This window comes from Entelurus aequoreus, linkage group LG13 (assembly GCF_033978785.1).
Source record: "Entelurus aequoreus isolate RoL-2023_Sb linkage group LG13, RoL_Eaeq_v1.1, whole genome shotgun sequence".
NCBI lineage: Eukaryota > Metazoa > Chordata > Actinopteri > Syngnathiformes > Syngnathidae > Entelurus > Entelurus aequoreus.
Window position 1 is genome coordinate 17,224,946 of NC_084743.1, and position 17,327 is coordinate 17,242,272.

Genomic DNA, 17,327 nt, shown 5'->3' on the forward strand with positions numbered 1-17,327 from the left:
GGAGGACTTTGTTGGAGCCGCGCTAGCCGCCGACTTCACCTTGACTTCCTACGTCTCCGGGCCGCCAAACGCATCGGGTGAAGTCCTTCGTCCTTCTGCCGATCGCTGGAACGCAGGTGAGCACGGGTGTTGATGAGCAAATGAGGGCTGGTTGGCGTAGGTGGAGAGCTAATGTTTTTAGCATAGCTCTGTGCAGTCCGGTTGCTAAGTTAGCTTCAATAGCGTCGTTAGCACAGCATTGTTAACCTTCGCCAGCCTGGAAAGCATTAACCGTGTATTTACATGTCCACGGTTTAATAGTATTGTTGATTTTCTATCTATCCTTCCAGTCAGGGGTTTATTTCTTTTGTTTCTATATGCAGTTAAAGCAAGATGCTATCACGTTAGCTCGTAGCTAAAGCATTTCGCCGATGTATTGTCGTAGAGATAAAAGGCACTGAATGTCCATTTCGCGTTCTCGACTCTCATTTTCAAGAGGATATAGTATCCGAGGTGGTTTAAAATACAAATCTGTGATCTACAATAGAAAAAGGAGAGTGTGGAATCCAATGAGCCAGCTTGTACCTAAGTTACGGTCAGAGCGAAAAAAGATACGTCCATCGCTGCCTCTCAAGTCATTCACTGTAACGTTCCTCATCTACGAATCTTTCATCCTCGCTCAAATTAATGGGGTAATCATCACTTTCTCGGTCCGAATCTCTCTCGCTCCATTGTAAACAACGGGGAATTGTGAGGAATCCTAGCTCCTGTGACGTCACGCTACTTCCGGTACAGGCAAGGCTTTTTTTTATCAGCGAGCAAAAGTTGCGAACTTTATCGTCGATTTTCTCTACTAAATCCTTTCAGCAAAAATATGGCAATATCGCGAAATGACCAAGTATGACACATAGAATGGATCTGCTATTCCCGTTTAAATAAAAAAAAATCATTTCAGTAGGCCTTTAAATCACTTTTGCAATATGTCGTACAATAATTTGGGCATTTCAAACACATCTGCTTTCCTGTGCTCAGAGATTTTCTCTGTAAAAGCTGATCAATCACAACTCTGCGGTTCGCGGCGTTACTGATTTGAAGCTAGGATTTATGGGAGGTGCACGTCAGGGTATGCGGGAGGGTATGCAGGGCGTCGGTTACGCAACTTACGTGGGAAAGTATATACCAGTCTTAAGTGAGCCGCAAAGTGACGAGTGAACATTGTATACTGCACTGTAATTACACCACAGGTTACATTGTAAGGAGACAGCAAAAGTCCTAAAAGTAGGCATGTTTTCATCTACATATTAGCAGACATAATAATACAATTATTTGCCGCTGAGTTGTACGTGCCTATGGACGTTCTCATTCATCCAGGTCATTGTATTCTCAAGACATTAAATCGATGACAACTTTACTGATCAGTTTGTCTTAGAAGACGTTTCGCCTCTCAACCAAGTAGGCTTCATCAGTTCATGCTTATAGACCCTTATTGGTCAGATCTAGTCTTAGACTTAGGTTGGTCAGATCTAGTCTTAGACTTAGGTTGGTCAGATATAGTCTAAGACTTAGGTTGGTCAGATATAGTCTAAGACTTAGATTGGTCAGATCAAGTCTTAGACATAGATTAGTCAGATATAGTCTACATTCATAAAAAAAGGAAAGTAAACTTGTTGCAGCAAAGCTAAAAAAAAACAAGCAATTGTGAAGACCAAAAGCAAATAAGGCTGGAAGAGGAGGACTGAAAAGAAACAAAGGAGGATCACTCACCTGATCCGGAGGAGGGATTCATGTTCCCGGATCTTTGAACTTCATCAAACTTGCTGAAGATGACATTCAAGCTACGAAGGACGCAAGAAACAAGCATAAATATGACACATCAAGTGAAAGATATAGGCAGATAAGTAGAGAGGTTCTAAAATATACAGAGCTTAAAGGGGAACTGCACTTTGTTTGTTGTTCACAATCATTGTGAAAGACATGACAACGGATGGATTTTTTTAATGCATTCTAAATATTAAATAAAAAAATAAAAATCCACTTACAGCGGAACCAATGGGAGTTCCACTATTTTGCCAATAACTTCCAACAAATAACCATCCAAAAACAGCCAACAATACTCCATTTACATGTTGTGACTTAAATAATAAACAAATATTAGTGATATTGTTAATTATAGCCGCTAACGCAGACAAACTATTTATAGCAGCGCCGTGATGCCGATGTTTACGTCATCGAGGGGTCTGATGCTTCCTCGCTTCCTTGCTCTGTGTAAGTTTATTGTAGATCATAAATCATGCATCTCACCTGAACAGAACAAGTCTGAGTAGGTATTACAACAAGTTGGTACACTTTCACAGCGATTTAGGACCCAACAATGGCCAGAACAACACAAAAAGGCACTTGGTCCTCACCCCCCTTTTCTTCACGGGGATTATGAGACATTCCTCACCTAAATGGGATTATATGAACATCCCAGCAGTCGCATCCTAATGACAGCAGACCTTGCACAGTAAGTGATGTTTTATTATGTTTGTTGGCTCTCATAAAGTCTGCATTGAGTAATAATCAGTGATGAAGAAAAAAAAAAAGCAAATGTGATGCGTTTTTAAAATTAGTGCGCCGCATATGCTTAAAATGAGTAAAATATGTAAATAATACATGTTATAATACATGTGCCCGTTACTACATAACATATATACTAACATCATGTATATAAAACCCTAATGGAGGTGTTTGGATGTTTTTTTAAGGATTTGCTCAGTTCCTATAGGCTCCATCGTAAGATGACTTTTGATCGCATTTATTTAATATTTAGAATGCAAAAAAACCCAAAAAACATCCGTTGTCATATCTCTCATAACGATTGTGAACGACAGGCAAAATTCCCCCCAAAAATGCAGTACCCCTTTAAGAGTGTACTCACCCTGGGTCATTTGGGATTAATTCCAACTCCCTCTCCTAGCCCCCGCTATGATGATTCATACTCGGACACTTTTACCTTTTCCCATAACTTTTCTTCTGATGTTTTACTGCAATTTGCCGTACAAAGATTCAGTGACGAGGTGGCGACTTGTCCAGGGTGTACCCCGCCTTCCGCCCGATTGTAGCTGAGATAGGCTCCAGCGCCCCCCGCGACCCCGAAGGGAATAAAAGCGGTAAAAAATGGATGGATGGAAGATTCAGTGACATGTCCCTAATACGCACACAAATGGACTGTAGTATGTTGTAGGGTTATGACATTTGGATTATTTACAGCAGGCATGAAAAAACTACAGCCTACACACCATTTATGGTCCGTTAGGCATTTAAAGCCGACCTAACAACAAAAGTATTTTATTCGAACCCTCTAACACCAATGCTGTCATGGGCGACAGGATTTGCTATTTTCTAAATAAATTAAAATTGTTTCTGTGTGTTTTTTCTGTATCATTAATCATTCTGTATCAGTATTGTTATATACCGGTAGTAATTATATAGTGCAGTAAAACTCCAGATGGTTAGAATAATTTCTGTTTCAAAACAGAAATTATGGTAAAACTATGTTTAATTTATGTACTAATGGTCATAGTGTCGCTATTTTCAACAACAAATAGCTTTTTAGCACTTAAACTACTTTTCGTGACCAAGTAGCACGGTAGTGTCCACAACAGTTACATTCTCTAAACCTTAAACACATCTTTCCCGTGTTATGTGAATTACCTATTCTCCCGCCGATCACAGCAGAGACTGATGTGTATAAAAATATGCCCACACATTTTGGTAGCTAAGCTAGTCATTACAAGTCCCTTAGAAAGCAAACACAACATTAGCATTAGCTACCAAGTTTTCTTTTGGTAAAAAACATTAACCATACTTGCCAACCTTGAGACCTCCGATACCGGGAGGTGGGGTGTGGGGGGCGTGGTCGGGGGTGGGGCGGGGGCGGGGGCGGGGGCGTGATTGGGGGCGTGGTTAAGAGGGGAATATATTTAAGCTAGAATTAACCAACTCAAGTATTTCATATATATATATATATATATATATATATATATATATATATATATATATATATATATATATATATATATATATATATATATATATATAAATGTATATGTATGAAATACTTGACTTTCAGTGAATTCTAGCTATATATATATATATTTATTTATTTTATTATACATATAAATAAAAGAAATACTTGAATTTCAGTGTTCTGGAGACTATCCAGTAGATGGCAGTATTGTCCTGTTTAAGAGTGTCACAACATTGCTGTTTACGGCAGAAGAACTGCTTTACGGTAGACTAAACGTGACTGCTGTTGTTGTGTGTTGTTACCACGCTGGGAGGACGTTAATGAAACTGCCTAACAATAAACCCACATAAGAAACCAATAACTCGCCCTCGATCATTCTACAGTTATGACGTCATTGGGCAGGCAAGTTGTTTATATTGTGGGAAAGCGGACGTGAGAACAGGCTGTCCCCACTCAGGTCCGCATTGAGCTGGAGGGGGCGTGGCCTCCAGCTCCGGCTAAATACCGGGAGTTTGTCGTGAGAAAATTTATGCCGGGAGGTAATCGGGAGAGGCGCTGAATACCGTGAGTCTCCCGGTAAAAACGGGAGGGTTGGCAAGTATGCATTAACACTGTGCGTGAGTGTGAGTGTGTGTGTGTGTGTGTGTGTGTGTGTGTGGGTGTGTGTGTGCGCGTGCATGTGTGTGTGTTACTTCAGTCACTTAACTTTAATCAGACCACAACAATGAGGTGGTTAAAAGAAACAATTGTAACTAAAGACTGATACACAATGACAGATTAGACAAACTAAAAATGAGAAAGGTACATTTAATAGAGAAAGATGACCACATCTGCAACTATAACACAATATGTATGTAGTACAAGCCTTAGGGTTAGAGGCTATAATGATAAAGTTATAAAATTATAAAATCAATTGAATTTATCGGATCTGTTTGTATTGATAATATAGCAATGACTTGAAATAAAGTTTATTTACAGAAAAAAACAAAAAGTTATGATGTAGTTAATCTACTTATGGCATTTTATTGTAATTTAGCTCAGCTACATTTCTCTGGTGGGTAGTTTCATTGTAGTGAAGCTTAATGTGACGTAACTTGTAACTAAACTCACTAAAATTCCAAGTAACATGCCCAACACTGTTTACGTGTGCATGACGAATCATGCCGAGCCCTGACACACCTCTTCCAATCGTGCCAGAGAGGGAAAGTGTACTGACATGATCTAGCTCAACATTGCTCTGTGTAAAGTCAGTCCAAACACGGTACGACAGGCGTAGTGTGAGCACACAAAAGAAATTAATGGAATATTAGAGCTCAAAATTACACTTTTGAAACCCAACAATATGCTAAAATGTTATCAATAGTGGTTTAAAGCGGAACTGCACTCTTTTCATTCACAATCATTATGCAAGACAAGAACACATATGTTTTTCATTTTAATGCAATCTAAATAGTAAATAAATGTGTTCAAAAGTCCACTTACAATTGAGCCTATTGAAGTCGCTCTATTATGCCTATAACGCCCTTAAAAATACATACAAACACCTCCATTATGTATTGGCAAAATGGAGGAACTCGCATTGGCTTTGCTGTAAGCGGACATTTATTTACGTTTATTTACGAGTTAGAATGCATAAAGAAAAATACATCTGTCGTCATGTCATTCATAATGATTGTGAAACATCTGCAGTTCCCCTTTAAGAGAACATATTTAATACATACATGTTTATATTTGTGACATTTAGAAGTCATACCATGTACAACACTTCCGCACAGACTGAATGAAATGTTGGGTTTGATTGGCTTCGTATTTAGTGTCTCGTGCACGTGCCACTGACAGGAGAGCTATTTGCGAATGAAAGGATGCAATGGCCGCCGTACTGCTATTAAATAGGTGAGCGAGACAATAAATCACTCCAAACACTGCCCTTGCACCGTGGCTCTCTCCTTTTTCTTCGCGTGTGTGCATATCCTGAATTTTTGTACCAGCAAAAGAGCGGGTCACAATGATCAAACGCGAGCACGCTCTAAATATCTACCTAACCGTGACATACAGTAGCTTTAACTTGTATGTTTAACTAAATATCTGGCACTTGTGAGAAACAGGGGTATAGAGAACAGGTCGATAAAGTCTAGGCATGCACTGAAGTCAGTCCTCAAACAGATCAGCTGATTAGCAGATCAACTTCAGTGATAAAACAACAACATGTGTGCGCACGTCAGAAGCTACAACTTGTGTGCATGAAATCAAACCGTTGCAACATTTAAAAAACAAAAACAATATATGCAAATAATTAGCAAAAAAAATACCTTGATGACCACATTAGCATAACCTATCTACATGTCCTCACGTCCTAATTTAGAGGTTCTTAACCTTTTTGAACTCAGTACCCAACTTTTCCACTACAGAGAGGCCCTGGGCCCACTCAAGTATTAACACCGAATTAGTCATTCCACTGTTTATGCAATTATTATTTCAAACCTACTTATAGTTTAACAGGAAAAACCATTGTCAAATGATATGTGTGTTACTCACAAAGATTATTATCAAGGTTTAGGTCAGGCTGATTACAAAAATAAATAATCAAATATACTGCAAAGCAGGGATGCATAAAAACTGATTTAAAATACATTTACATACAATTACAAAGTGCTCAAATAAATACATTTGAACAAAATTCAAAAGAAATAATAATAATATGTGTCTTGAATACACTGTCAATAAAATTGAAGTGCAAACTTCACCACATCTGTCATAATTTTTGAGCTTAAAGGGGCTGTTTGCAACTTGCTCACAGATACATTTTTCAAAGCAAACAATATAACAAGAACACCATTGGCTCGCTTATGTTACAGTTATTGGCTTAACTGAAAATATTGTTTTTAAAACTCTCTATACTTTTCACAATTACCAAGCTCGTGTAGTAAAAAATTTTACCACCCCGAATAAAATGATTGGAGTCACTCACCCTGTCTCGTCAACATGTACGTGCAGGCAGCGCGTGCACAAATACAAAAGCAGTCCAAAGGAAGCAACAAACAATTTGCAGTCACGGTGTTGTTATGATGCTAACTATCCAAATTGGTATCATTAGCAATTAGCACCGCTGCGGCCAATATAGACCACAGCTGAGAAACATATTTTTTTCCGGTCCCTCTAGGGAGTGCTCAAGGCCCAACAATGGTTAGGAAACAATGTTCTAGATAACAGGTGCACTTTTGTACAAAGCAAAAATCCCTGAAGAAAAAGGAATGAGGAAGAAAGACTTTTGTAAGTACCGTGACTGAGGCAGGCCTTTCTTGCTGAGATCCATCCTGACTCTCTCTCCCACATGTCTGTAGATCTCCACCAGGCTACTCATAGCGCCATCTCGAACCTAAGACAAACTTTTGTTTACTATTCTAAATGATACAGTACCTAAAGGTGCACACTTTAAGTCCGTTACCATTATGTTGTGAACACAATGTTTTTTTTTTTTCAATTTTGTGACAGAATAAATAAACAAATGTCCACTGCAGAGGAGACTGGTTCTCAAGAGGATCTGTTGACAACTGTACCCATCCAATACAATTGAAAATCCGTTTTCATAAGCCCAGCTTTTTATAGGATTTTGCTTTTGACGAAAATGTTCGTCAAAATTTTGACCCGGTCTTTGAATACAGCCCCGGTTATAGTGCGGCCAAATGTTGCATGTAACAAAATTGTCCAAGCATCATTCCGTGGAATGGAGTTTCCAAACAAATAATCCACGCCTTGGTGATTCGGTCTCTCAGCTTTTTTTTACTGAGTACAACAGTAAAATGTGGTACCAAAGCAAGTTGGGATTGATGGCACTTTGATAAAGGAGGTGACAAACACTATGTATTCAAGAGAGAACTTAACGCAAAAATACAAAGGTACTGTACCTAGTCTTTCTCAGGTTACAAACCTCCTGAGTGCTAGTTGGTGTAGCAAATGTTAACGTAAACCCCATGAGATACGACCAAAACATCCGGCCTTACTTGCTAACATTAGCTTATTGCTATACTATACAGTATATAACTAATGCTACATCGTTGTATATTTGTTGATATCAACACAAATACAATTCCTTATTTTCCCTGTTTTAGTAATAGATTTGTATGCATGTATCATGCTTAATATAGACATGTAAAAAAATCAAACTTTGCAACAAATATTCTGCTTGCCTGAAGGAAGAAATTAAATTGCTCACATGACTCAAATTCTACAATATTGTTTTTGCAGTTTCTATTTAAACTTGCACGTAGCTTTCAATAGCATTTTTGTTTGGACACCACACCCAGCAGCAACTTTCAACATTTTTTAAATATGAATTAAGAATGTAAAACATTGAGCAAAAGTTTACATGTAGTCAAATATTTTCCTGATATCTGATCCAAACCCTACCTAAAATAATGAAACTTGACTTAGCCATTATCGGGATGTACTGTACTTTTGAAGGGGCTCTGACTTTTCAGGGTAAGAATGTACCCCTATGATACATGTGGCAAGTGGGCCCCCCAAAAGGTCCGAAATGCAACCAAATGGGCCGAACCCTAAACTCGTACTATTTGAGTGCATTTCAGACCTTTTGGGGTACTTTGAGACCTTTAGCGTGTCTGGGGGTTAGGGACCTTTGGGGTTAGGGGTTGGTCGTTTATGGGGTTCTTTAAGACCTTTGGTGTTATGGTTGGTCCTTTTTGGAGTTTTTGTGGTTAAGATTGATCCTTTTTCGGAGGGATTTGAGAACATTGGGGTGAGGTAGGGTTGGTACTTTTTGGGGGGATTTGGAAACTTTAAGGTTAGGTAATCCCAGAGCAGTGAACCTTTCCTCAATACAAATATATGACACCAATCCTTTAATTTGGGTCCATGTGTGGCCTTTCCTGATGCCACACACTTATAAACACATATATATATACATATAAATATATATATCTTATATGTTGTATTATGTTATACATTATATATATATATATATATATATATATATATATATATATATATATATATATATATATATATATATATATATATATATATATATATATATATATATATATATATATAAATATATATATATATATATATATATATATATGGGCTGTCAAACCATTAAAATGTTTAATCGCATTTGATAGGTTGATTGGCAACACTAAATTGACCCTAGTGTGTGAATGTGAGTGTGAATGTTGTCTGTCTATCTGTGTTGGCCCTACGATGAGGTGGTGACTTGTCCAGGGTGTACCCCGCCTTCTGCCCGAATGCAGCTGAGATAGGCTCCAGCACCCCCCGCGACCCCGAAAGGGACAAGCGGTAGAAAATGGATGGATGGATGGTTCTTTGTTAACTCAAAATGAATCGCAGTAATTGCAGAGAGATATAATGTTTCCTCATTAATAAGTGTACTCTAGACAGATAATTTTAGTTTTTAATAGCATGACTGGACAATTAATTTGCTTTGAAGAAAAGTTTTTAAACATTGTGCTTTTTGAAACAGCTCAACACAAAATGGGTATAGTATAAACACGCTTTTAAAGAAGAAAAATAAATAAATAAATAAATAAATAAATAAATATATATATATATATATATATATATATATATATATATATATATATATATATATATATATATATATATATATATATATATATATATACGTATATGTAAACAACAATAATTTCTCAACAACTAAAAGCTGTATGCATTTGCGAGACAGCAGCCTTACCTGACTGGTGGGATCCCCCAATAGGTTACATATGTGAGGAACAATCTTACTGAGCGTCAGGCCATGTGCTCCATACCTGAGGACAAAAAAGTGTTCATCAATTATCCTGTTAATTCTGCACCATTAGTCCTCCTGTATTAATTTGCTTTACAATTACATATTCTACCTGTGTAAATTCCAATACGTTACATGGCAGTAGTGCATAGACTATGATGTTTTGCTGTAGCCAGGAAATAGTTTTTGTTATTAAGTTGTATGTGCCAGTCTTGTCTTTTGTTGAGTCCTACAGTGTACGGTACTTATTACAAACCAACTGTTTGAGTGTAACGTGCATTTTCGTTGTAGTTTTCAATACCAAATTCGGAGGTGTCTAAATGACCATGTAAAATTAAAATGCTAATTAGTAGAATGTTTATGGCATATCCAAAGTAAAATGGCATTGAGCTAGTACATTGTTAACAATTGTAGCCTTGCTATACTTCTAAGCCCATTCTTCATCCCTTGTTGGCATGAAAAATTGTAACATTATGGCAAAATCTGCTTAGTGCTTGACTGCTTGTTTCTCAGTCAAGTGCTTGAGCCGGTCCCAAATCTGCAACTGGAAGTGATGTCACGCAAGGTATCAAAAAATTGTACAGTTTGATTTTATGTGAAACCCTTTATGTGAAATACCCTTGCCATCCTTTGTAACTGAGCTACTGTGTGGAACAATTTCTCTTGTGGATCAATAAAGTTTGTCTAAGTCTAAGTCTACCCGACAGTAACAGAATTCGGTCGGTACCAATTAAAGTACCCATCTCTAAATGTAAACGTCATGAGTAATCCTTAGAAGAAGAGGGGAGTGTCATGTTAACATGGTCTTACTGTAACCTAGCCAGACCTAGCCTAGCCTAACAAATAAATGAGAGGAGTGTGAATTAGAACTACAGAGAGAAGAAATTGCAAAAGTTGAAACTTGAATAAGGAATTATCTTCATGTGTTTGGTAATTGATACAAGTGGAGACTCACATATTCAATGTGGCAATAAGGCAAAGGCACACTCCTTCTCTTGTCCTGTTGTTCTTATGTTTGAAGCCTCCCAGCATTCGGTCCCAAACAAACTGCAACAACACAAAGGAATATCATCTTTACCAAGGCTATGAGCACAGCAATAGAGTTATTTTTTCTTTTGTCCACAAGCAAACGTAGGCTTTTGAGCTTTTGTGCATGTGGATGAGTAAAACAGATTGTTTTTTTCTTGTGTCAAAAGAAATGTGCCATATTATCTCATGTTACAAAAAATACTAACAGAACATGAAGTTATTGATATGCATGTTCATTTGTGCAGCAGTAGACAGATGTGCATGCGCTATATAACACAGAGTGGCGGTTAAAAAAACATTCATGATGTTTCCCGGGCTGCATTTAATATGAACACTGATTTGAATGTATACTTCATCATTGTATATGTTTTTCCCTGCTTTTTAAGTAACCTAATCAATACAAATAATTGAGATTATGCAAAAACAAGTTTTGCTTTTATTTGATCAAATACTAGTAGTTTGAAATGACACTGCATACACTGCATCTTACTATTCGCAAAATTATAATGTGTATAAAGTTGTTCTTTTCGGAACAGACATAGTTTGGACTTGGTATAAAATTATTTTCAAATAACGAAATATAGAGCTTGTAATAAGAGGCAAAACTTCTGTCTTAAATGGTTGGAGTTGGGGGTTAAATCACCAAAATGATTCCCGGGCGCGGCGCCGCTGCTGCCCACTGCTCCCCACTGCTCCCCAAGGGGATGGGACAAATGCAGAGGACAAATTTCACCACATCTAGTGTGTGTGTGACAATCATTGGTACTTTAAAACTTTAATCTTAAATAAAATAATTATATAAACAAAAATGTAGCATATCATAACATGCAAATAAATACATTCCAACATTGGACAACGATTAAGTACAAACCTAAATATTCTGTGTTAAATAAAATACTTCCGTAAATAAAAATCTAGCATTAAGAGGTCTCTATAGTTTAATCAGTTAATAAAAGCAGGCTTTTCCACTTTTTGGGAACCACATTTTTAGCGACATGCAAAGTGACCGCTTTTGTGAACTTCTTTTTCATCTTATATGGTACCTTGCATAAATGATTCCACCACAGTAATCTGCTTTTAAGTGGGAGTTTGTTTGCTGTTATGTTCTTGTTTGCCTTGTAAAGAGTTTAATTTCCCCCATTTGGCTGGATGCTTCTGTTTCAGATGCTGCAATAGGTTTGTTGCCTTTTTTAAACAAACTTTGTAGCGTGCAGTCGTTTGTTCCATGCCTGTTTCCGCAAAACCAAACCACTGACAACATTTGTATTTTCTTTGGAACAAACATCTCGCTCTTGTTTGCATTATCAATAGCCATGTTGTGCTATCTCTGCATGTGAATCTCCGTAAGAAAATAAGGGGGAAGGCGGAAGCTACAGAAGCTCCTGGGGCAAAAAATATGATAAAGCAAGAAGAGAAAAACAGATTTTAAATTTTTTGGATTGCTTGCAACAAAAAAATTTAATTTATCGATAAAATGGATTTATCACCCAGTTATATATGTTATATATAACTTTATTGATGAACGCGCTTTGAGTACCTTGAAGGTAGAAAAGCGCTATATAAGTATAACCCATATATGTGTTAATGCCAACAAGTCAACTGTAACCGCTTTTTCAGACTTAAGATTGAACAAAATTAACAAGACTGCAGGTGAATATGATTTTATATGCACATTTCTTAACCTTCACTAGTGTGGGTGAACACTGGAGTGTTTTTTGATATTATCCATGTTCGTGTGCATATGGCAACAGTCCTTTTGTCATCAAGTAGACATTTACAGCATGGTTTTCTAAATTAAGACATTAAAAGTAAAGTTTGTATTCGAGGTGTTCCAATATAACTATTTTGACTGTAAATTGTGTGTCTTCTTTAAAACTGCTAGTTTTTGACCAAATAAAAGCAAAACAATTTTCAATCATGCCATTAGTATTTATTGGTTTCTATAAGAGGTAAGGAAAAAAACGGAAAATGTTTTTTTGTACCCGAGGCTTACTACTATTTACACTATTATTAACCATCTGTAATGGACGTATGCTGTTTTTAAGTTGAAGTGCAGTGGTAACTGTTTTGGCGACACATACTGTAGACTCTAGAGGTCACAATAAGTCATAATGTTATTCTCAAGACGCATTAGGTTGAATGATGCAGTTTGTTACTGCATACTTTCTAATACTCTTCTGCTTCCATACTTTGTATGTGTAAGATATAGAGTAAAACACCAACCATGTGTGCTTATGGGAGAACATTTAATGTTAACTGGCCGTTTCTATCGAAGCGCTTAAATCAAAGAGTTTAGATGCAAGACAATTAAATCAAATACTTGTAATTTTGTTGATATTGAACCAATATCTGAAACCTATATGAGATTTGCAAAACCCACGTTCATATCTGTTGATACAGTACCTGTGGAGTTACAGCTTGTTCCATGATCTTCAACAGCAGTGCTTGGTCTTGTTCTCTCACTTGGTCTTTGGAATCCCCCAATCGATCAATAAGACTGGGCAGAACTGAGGCAACAACATATTTCAGACAAACTTCAGTTCAGATGTCATTATGTAGGCCAGGGGTGTCCAAAGTGCGGCCCGGGGGCCATTTGTGGCCCACAGCTAATTGTATAGCGGCCCGCCACACATTCTGGAAATACTATTGTAAAAATAAAAAAGAACATTAAAAAAAGTGGAATGAAGTGAAATCTAACGAGAAAAAGTTGCAATGTTGACACAAAAGCTGCCATGCAGGCAGTTTTTTTTTCTTTTGTCTTTCTTTATTTTTCTTTTTTTTGCCATTGTTTAATTTTTTTTTAAAAAGACAAAAAATCCATGTTATAATGAATTATTTTCAGGGCTCCAATTACTTCAAATATTTCCCTTTAAAATGTTTTATATGGTAAATATTGCATATATTGTGTAGTAGCCATATAAAAACATCAAAGTTTTCTTTGACAAAAGCGCATAAAACAAACAAAATAATAGTTCCAGCATAAAATCGACAGATATATCTGAAGTTGATCTCGTAACTTAAGTGTTGAAAGTAAAAGAAAAACCTAATGAAAATGTATCACTTTATGAGTGGGGCACCTTTTGGATCCCAAATATATTTAGTGATTTTTTATTTATCTTTTCACTGTGATTACTCAAAAATATGAAAGAATTAAAATCAATGGTGTCCTGCATTATTGATCTTTTAGGGCTCTAATTACTAAATACTGCATATTTAAATGATAAATAAATGATAAATGGGTCATACTTGTATAGCGCTTTTCTACCTTCAAGGTACTCAAAGCGCTTTGACAGTATTTCCACATTCATCCATTCACACACACATTTACACACTGATGGCGGGAGCTGCCATGCAAAGCGCTAACCAACAGCCATCAGGAGCAAGGGTGAAGTGTCTTGCCCAAGGACACAACGGACATGACTAGGATGGTAGAAGGTGGGGATTGAACCCCAGTAACCAGCAACCCTCCGATTGCTGGCACGGCCACTCTACCAACTTCGCCACGCCGTCCATATTTCAGTTTTACTATAAAAAAAACTAAGTTGTTTTTGACAGAAAAGCCATAAAACTTTTTTTTAAAATTTGTATTACTTTATATCAACTTGAAGTTGATATAGAGATTTACTGTAAGCATTAAATAATTTAAAAAAAAATAATAAAGTGACTTATTTTTAACAATTTAATGACTGAGACCCTTTATGGTCCCCGGGACCCTTAAAGGTAAAATAAATTTAAAAAATCCATATATTTTGTTACGGTTTGAAAATGAAAAATATCAAAATGGCCCCCACATGCTTTAATTTTTCCGTGTGCGGCCCTCAGTGGAAAAAGTTCGGACACCCCTGATGTAGGCCATGTAACAGCATTCAATTACCCCAAAATATACATAGTAAACACACCATTGATATTTGTTTGATGATAAGGGATGAATACAGGAGGTCCTCGTTATAAGTCATTTTTGGGGTTTGTGACGCACTCCAATAAGATAATGATACTGAACCAAAGCGTTTTGTTCTTTAGTGTTAACTTTTTTCCTTCAGGGTGTCTCCCAGGTATGAAGCAGAGCCTTCTGATGGCAGTGCATCAAAAAATGCTGAAAGCTGAAATTAAACATGGTAAAATGTTCAGAAAGTGCAGAAATCAACATTAGTGGCACGCTTGTTCAAAGCCGCCCAAACGCCGTGACCGTCATAGCAGATAAAGATTAGGGGTGTTTTGATACACTCACAAGAAGATTTTTTAAACATTACTTTTAGGAAAACTACAATGACAAAATATATGAGTGGACAAACATATTTGTATATGTACAGTATTTCATGTTTTTTGTGCACATAATGACTGACCTAGCTGTTCATTTAACTATAATTTAGGTATCAACTATGATTTATTGCACTGTCACAGAAACAGAACTTGTACATAGAGCGAGGACCTTCTGTACTAATCAAATGGCTAAACAATCTTGAAGGGGACTAGCAAAGTTGCAGTCTTTTGTTCCAACATGAACAAAAGCAACAAAAATTAAAATTGTTCTTTTTTTTAAAAATGACAAAGAGGCTCAACTTACCTGTTCCCACCTGAGCTCTAAAGCGCTCTTGTAACCTGGTCAGTAAAGCAGAGAGCATGTCCAAGCCGAGGAGAGCCACCTTGTGGTGTCAAAGTATATGAAGAGTTGGATTAAACTTCAACAGCATATCAGCAACAGCTTTTAAAACATGACTTTGTAACTGTCACAAGTGGCTTCAAATTCTCCTTCAGCAGTCATTGCATCCCATAATAATACAGCAGCTTGAAAAAGTATTCATACACCTTTAGCTTTTCCATGTGTTGTCACAGACATACATTTTATTGAGATTGTATGTGAAGACCAACAAAATTGTAATGTAGAAAAAAAATTATTCATACTTTTTTTTTTTTTTTTTTTTTTTTACAGATTTAAAAAACGAAAAATGTAGTGTGCAGAAGTATTGAGCAACCAAAAAGCTTTCAAAAGTCGCCAGATGATTGCTCAATGATCAAAGATCAGACAGATCTGGAATAAAGTTGTTGAGAAGTTTTAAACTGTATTTGTCTGTATAAAGTAAGGGTGTATTAGATTAGTCGACTTTGACGATTCGATTTGGAGGAGTCTAATTCGACTATCAACCTTACAATCAAATCGCCGGGACATTGAACCCACCCCAAGTTTTATCTAAGGCTCCGGGGTACGCACTCACGCAAAGACTTGATCTTCAGAACTTTATAGCTACTCAGGACTTGGCAGTGTTAAAGTTACACTTAGTCTAAACTAGTATGACCCTTCCATTCCATAAACAGACACTAACTAGAAAAGTGAAACCACCACACAAAGGTTTTTGTGAGATGCAAATGAAAACATACTGTGGAGCTAGATTCTGAGAGACTATGGACATATTCAAACTCAGAGACATCTAAGGAGAAGATTTTGAGGCATTAGCTTTGCATTTAGTTTTTTTTTCAAATTTAAAACTGAATTGAGGAAAGAAAATGTATGCTGGACTTGCAGAAAACTAGGCTGCACGTGTAGCCAAAGCTGTAGTCAAGGATAAACTGGATGTGTAGCTAATGTCATCAGCATATACATGTATATCATCGAGCAGACTGTGTGATATAATTGACATAAATGCCAACCATCATTAGACTCAATATAGACCCTTGAGGAACACCTTCAATAACAGGCAGGAAATCAAATAAATGATAAATAAATGATAAATGGGTTATACTTGTATAGCGCTTTTCTACCTTCAAGGTACTCAAAGCGCTTTGACAGTATTTCCACATTCACCCATTCACACACACATTCACACACTGATGGCGGGAGCTGCCATGCAAGGCCATCAGGGGCAAGGGTGAAGTGTCTTGCCCAAGGACACAACGGACGTGACTAGGATGGTAGAAGGTGGGGATTGAACCCCAGTAACCAGCAACCCTCCGATTGCTGGCACAGCCACTCTACCAACTTCGCCACGCTCAAATAAAGCTCAAATAAACTAAACCAGCATGGAATAAAATACTACTAAGTTCAACTACTTCCCAACATTTCTAAGTTTAGGAAACCATTAAGGAAACGAAGAGTGTCAACATTGTTTTATTGTGTTTCTGCCCAGTGTGTTTCACAGTTTGCGTTATTAGTGTGTGTGTTCTATAGTGTAAAGTCTTCAATTTGCCTTCTACAGAAACTACTAATGGGAATTGGAGGAAACGCTATAATCTGGTAGAAAGCATTTTTACCTTACGTCTAATATTTTCTGTGCATGGTTCCTGACAAATAAACTAATAAACAAGTACAGCGAGACCCCTAGTGGACTATATTCATGTACTAGTAGTCATGGTTTTAACTAAATAGCAAACGTTTACTGTTGTCAACTAAAGTCTAGTGACAGTGATGGACAGGATATTATTTGTAGACAAACTGCTGTAATATAATGTAAAATGTAACAGTAAAATGCATAAAATGTTCACCTAATCTTGTATGTTACCCCTTTCAATAGCAACCTTGCTAGTACT

General features: G+C 36.9%; 1 protein-coding gene across 1 annotated transcript in view; it reads right to left on the reverse strand.

The window, feature by feature from the left end:
- LOC133663208 (CLIP-associating protein 1-like) overlaps positions 1-17,327 on the reverse strand; it is a 72,715-nt gene continuing 55,388 nt past the window's right edge. The window contains exons 3-9 of the mRNA XM_062067503.1: positions 15,370-15,448; positions 13,209-13,312; positions 10,732-10,823; positions 9,723-9,798; positions 7,270-7,367; positions 1,744-1,814; positions 1-105 (exon numbers count right to left, since the gene is read on the reverse strand). Of these exons, the coding sequence (XP_061923487.1) occupies positions 23-105; positions 1,744-1,814; positions 7,270-7,367; positions 9,723-9,798; positions 10,732-10,823; positions 13,209-13,312; positions 15,370-15,448 (603 nt within the window). The 3' untranslated portion in view covers positions 1-22. The remainder of the gene's footprint in view (positions 106-1,743; positions 1,815-7,269; positions 7,368-9,722; positions 9,799-10,731; positions 10,824-13,208; positions 13,313-15,369; positions 15,449-17,327) is intronic.